General features: G+C 38.3%; 1 protein-coding gene across 1 annotated transcript; it reads right to left on the reverse strand.

Moving 5' to 3' along the window:
• Positions 1 to 333: 333 nt before the first annotated feature.
• On the reverse strand, positions 334 to 1,017 carry LOC108336786 (uncharacterized). The gene has a single exon (XM_017573241.1). The coding sequence runs from the start codon at positions 1,015 to 1,017 to the stop codon at positions 334 to 336; it is 684 nt and encodes a 227-aa protein (XP_017428730.1).
• Between the last annotated feature and the right edge of the window lie 4,170 nt (positions 1,018 to 5,187).

The following is a 5,187-nucleotide window of genomic DNA, read 5'->3' on the forward strand; positions in this document are numbered from 1 at the left end:
CACATCAGACTCTTTAATATTTGACCCCCAAACCTCTTTCTAAAGTTTGCATAGAGGTGCCTCAAGCAGAATCTTTATTCTGCCCTAGGAAGAAGGTCCTGGATAGTTGGCACCAACCCCTGCCCAATGAATTTAGTAATGAAACTTAAAGTTTTAATAAAGCATAAATTAAAAATGAATATAAGTACTACATTTACCTTTTGCTGGTCAGACATCCACATGCACGCCCCCACACACTTCACTTCTCCCGAGGTCTTCAATTAATAATTGCAAAAACAAGGTCCAAATGTCTTTGTTCTCCACTTCTACTACTGCATAGGCAAGGGGTAGCATTTAGTCGTTTAGGTCCCTACCAACAGCAGTAAGCAGCTCCCCCTTATAGTGACCTTTCAAAAAACACCCATCTAAACATATAATGGGCCTACAACTCATGAAATTATCTTTACAAGCTTTGAGACAAACATACATTCTTTGGAAGATTGGGTCACCATTATCAGGGTCAACTTTAACCTTCATTGTTGACCCTGGGTTACATCTCATAAACTCATGTCCATAGTCGTAGATCCTTTTAAATTGTTCTTTGAAACCTCCTTCAAGTTGTCTTGTGGCAATTAACTTTGCCCTTCGTGCCTTGGATATTGACACATTGGTATTCCATTTTCTTAATAATTTACTACGTATGTCGTTCACTTTTAAATTAGGATTGTCAACTAAAGACCTATCTATTTCTTGACTCAACCACTTAGCATTCATCAGTTTAACGTTAAGTTGTCTATTACAAGTATGAGTATCAATTATCTTCCTCAATTGCCAAATTTTGCGTGATGGAAAATACCCATAGTAAGCTACCCAAGGGCACTTACTTTGGCCACCCATGCATCTGATCCTCACCCTACGGTTATCATTTTTCACAAATTTTAGAGCCCTCCCAGCATGAACAACATACATTCTAATGGCATCCTTAAAGTCATCCTTATCGCTAAATATGGTGCCCACTTCCCACTTGTAATCTGCCATGGACTTCTGTTTTGCGTATTTTGAAAAGGGACCTACACATATTATATCCTCGTTGTCATCCTCCCCACTTCTACTGTTTTCTGGAGTTAAAAGCACATTAGACTCTCAATCATTATCTGACAAACCCCTAGCTTGTTGTTGGGCTTCATTATCACTGTCTTCATCCACTTATTCATCATCACTCAGATCATCCATTCCTGGTTCATCCTCACTGTCCAATTCCACTTCTTCTTCACTCTCAACCTCAACTTCAACCTCACTAACTTCCACTACTTCTCACTCTACACCTCAACTCCACCAACACTATGAACCTCAACTCCAAACTCACTATCCACATCCATTGCTTGTTCACTATCAACCTCAACTCCACCCTCACTATTAACATCAACTCCAGCCTCACTGTCAACCTCCATTCCACCTTCACTATGAACATCAATTTTGCCCTCATTCTCAACCTCCATTCCACCCACATTATCAACCTCCACTGCATCCTCATTCTCAACATGTGTTTTTCCTCCAACACCACTACCCTTAGAACTCTCTATAGGTCCTTCACATAGGTAAAGAATCTCATCCACATCATTTTCAACTACCACTAGATCATCCACCCATGTACAACATACAGGTTTACTTCTTCCAAATAATTAGCCACCTTCATCATGTTCATAGCTCCTTTATCATCATACAACTTATGTAAAACATGTTGGACTTTGTAATATAATTATTGTACTTCATTGTAACCCAGATGTTTAAGTGAACCTACCATCCAAAATAACTTCATTTATCGGGGTCAACGTCCCAATAAACTATCTCCCCACCTATATACTTAAGGGGCACTTCTTTTATCAAGGTCCCACCATGGTGGACCACTACCTGAAACCTATCATCAGACATCCCAACCCGAACCCTGCAAATGCAAATAAGGACCACTAAATTAAGTTAAACTAAGACCTATGGGACCACTATCAACCCTCAAAACGCGACAACTTTTCACATACAACAATTTTACGCATAGTTAAAGCCCCCAAAAATGCGACGGCTATCACAACCAAACAATAAACAAATTCAGAAAATTATAAATCATAAACACTAACCTGACTTACACTTTTTCAATTCCCTCTCCAAATTTCAACTTCAACGACACCCAAATTTCAACACCACTTTCACCATAATGTGTAATCCCAATTCGTGATTATGAACTAACCCTAACCCCTCTTTTTTTAACGTCGCAGAGTACATTACAGTGCCACGCAATCCTTTTTTTATCCAATTTTAACCTCACACAGCCATGCAGTCAAATAAAATGGACACATCATAAAGTTTTCTCTAGGGTGGTAGTTGCACCGTTAGAAATTTGACGCCATAACCAAAAAGGATTAACTTGACCAGTTTTTTCAAAAGTTGGGACCGTTTTGAACTTTTTAAAAAAGGTAGGACGATTCTGAACATTCCCCTCTTTCGAGGGACCAAAAGAGGTATTAAGCCTAAAAATAAAGGTAAGTTTTCTCATACTTTGGTCAATCCTAAGGTTTTATCTACAACTCCAAAATGCCAACAATCTTCCTTTGCACTAAGGGTTTATGTTGTCATTTCTCTTCTCTCCCAAACGTCACTCTCCTATGCTCCTCTCGTTGATTTTGAGTTTTAATGGTTTCTAAACACAATTAAACCCCTCTCTTTATATCTTAATATTTATAAGGTTTAATCATTTTTTAGGTCCTTCTTTATCCAAAAACACCTCAAATAGGTCCTTCGTTTATTTTTTATCTCAAATAGGTTCCTATTCATGTAAAATTGATTCAATTATGCCATTGTTGTTAATTTAAGTGAACGGTATTAAGAATGCAGTTATGTAGCATGATGACTTTGTAAATCTGAACCATGTGGCACATTGAGGGTGTTAGTGAGGTGGGTTTTGTAATTTTGAAATGAAAAAAATTTGGGATTTTATTAAATTCCTAATTTGCGAAAGGGTGCCTAAGGTGTTCAGAGTTGTTCTTCTACGACGCGGGTGCCTGGGTTGTTTTTCTTTGTGAAAGTTAAAATTTTATGTTTTGTATGACAAGTTCTTAAGCATAGGATAGTTGGAAAGTTCATACTCTCTAATTAAATGAATAAATAAAAGAGAAACAAAATAAAATCGGTAAGACCAGATATCGTTTCCCAAGAGACTCCTGTAACATTAAACAATCGTATAATTACTTAACTAGTCAAGAGTAAAGAATGATTCCATTAAGTAAGGTTTAAGTGTGATTAAAATAAACATTATGCATAATTTGTAAATTTAACTTTTGTGGTTAAAACACTTGGAAATGGAATTATTAGAAATTATATGGATTGGTAATGTTGGGGTATGATTTTACCTACTACACTCTCATGCAAATGCACATCATGTCTTCTTCAATAAATTGCTCATGTCAACCTACTAAGTTACTCAAACCCAATTCCTTGGTAGAGAGAGCCTAGACTTACTCATTAACCTCTAATCCTTTGGAAAACCTAACAAGTTCATTTGCTTTAAGAAATGAGATTTAAGACAACCAAAGGCCCAAGTTCTATTCCTAGATACGATTCCCTTAGGTGTTTAGTCTAGTTCAAGGTTCACACAATATTTTCCAACATTAAGCAAACCAAAGAATCATGTTATGGTTGATCAAATCATAACAAGCTTTAAGAGAAGAAATAAACACTAAAAATCAATGAAAGAAGCTTATACTAATTAAAAACAAGTGCATTCACATAACAGTTTTGTAGTTACATCATTCCCCAACAAAAATGAAGTTAGCTCTCCATTGTCATGGAGAGCTTGAGCTTACAATGGAAGAAAATGGAAGAGATGAAGACTCAAGGAAGAGGAAGAGAGAGCTCCCACACACCCAGACTCACTCCATGTGCTCCAAAATGGTGTTTTCTGCTTCAGTCGCCAAGAGTTGGCACCCTCGATGCATGGTAACATTAAATAGTTCTAGGGTGCCACATCAACAAGTACAATGCTTAGCGCTCAAACAGGAGGGCGTTAGGTGCGAGTTCTACAGAGTAGGATGGCGCTCAGCGCCCTGGATGGAGTGCATAGGTGCGAGCTTGACGAAGCAAATGGCGCTCGGCGCCCTGGCTGGGGCGCCCAGGCACGAGAAATACGAACCAAATAGGGCTCAACGCCATGACTGGGGCGCCTAGGTGTGGAAACTACGAGGCAAATGGCGCTAAGCGCCCTTAGAGGGGTGCGCAGGCATGAAACTTGCCTTCATGTGCCTTCTATTTTTATGCTTTTGCTGCTTTTCCTGGGTTCCAGCTCCTTGATTGTTTTGATGCTCTTCCAATGCACACAATTTCCCTACAAAATGATGGAATTAATGATGAAAACAGTTAAGTGTAACCTAGACTAAACTTATTAACAAAATTTAGAGAAAAGAGAGGATTAAGCAAGCTTCAAGCTCAAAGAGAGTTAATTTGGTATAAAAATGCACCACATATAATGGTAAGAAGTGTCGTTATTAATGCGTGAGAAAGAAAAGGAACTACATGAGAGAGAAGATGGTGGAGGCAAAGTCGTAGAAGCTCACGATCTGTGGTTCTTGATTGTGTTTGCAAGTTGCGAATGGTTTGATGGAGAAGATTGGTGGAGGATTTCGCAAAGGAGATGCACTACTGGTGGTGGTGCATGGAGATGACCGAGATTGGGGACGAAGATTTGCGATTAATAATGGCCAACGGTGGTTGTGGTAGTGTGAAGCTGGACGAAGACTAGCGGCTAGCGGTGTCGATGGTGGTAGGACGAGAGGTAGAAGTACATTCACCACCCTAAGGGCCACATGGTTTAGATTTGCAAAGTCAACATGTCATGTGACTATATTTTTTAACTCCGTTCACTCAAATTAATAACAAGAGCAAAATTGAATCAATTTTACATGAATAGAAACCTATTTGAAATAAAAAATAAATGAAGGACCTATTTGAGACGTTTTTTTCAAAAACAGGGACCTCAAAAATGATTGAACTTATTTATAAATCAACCCAACTCTATCTTTAATATCTCCTTTTCCCCTCAGAATTGAACCCACACCATTCAATCCTAAACCACCCTTCCATTAACAAGTCAAAACATCACATTAATAATATCGTACACACACATAAATCATCCAATTACTAAAATATCAATCATGTGTTGAA

Source organism: Vigna angularis, chromosome 9 (genome assembly GCF_016808095.1).
Source record: "Vigna angularis cultivar LongXiaoDou No.4 chromosome 9, ASM1680809v1, whole genome shotgun sequence".
Lineage (NCBI taxonomy): Eukaryota > Viridiplantae > Streptophyta > Magnoliopsida > Fabales > Fabaceae > Vigna > Vigna angularis.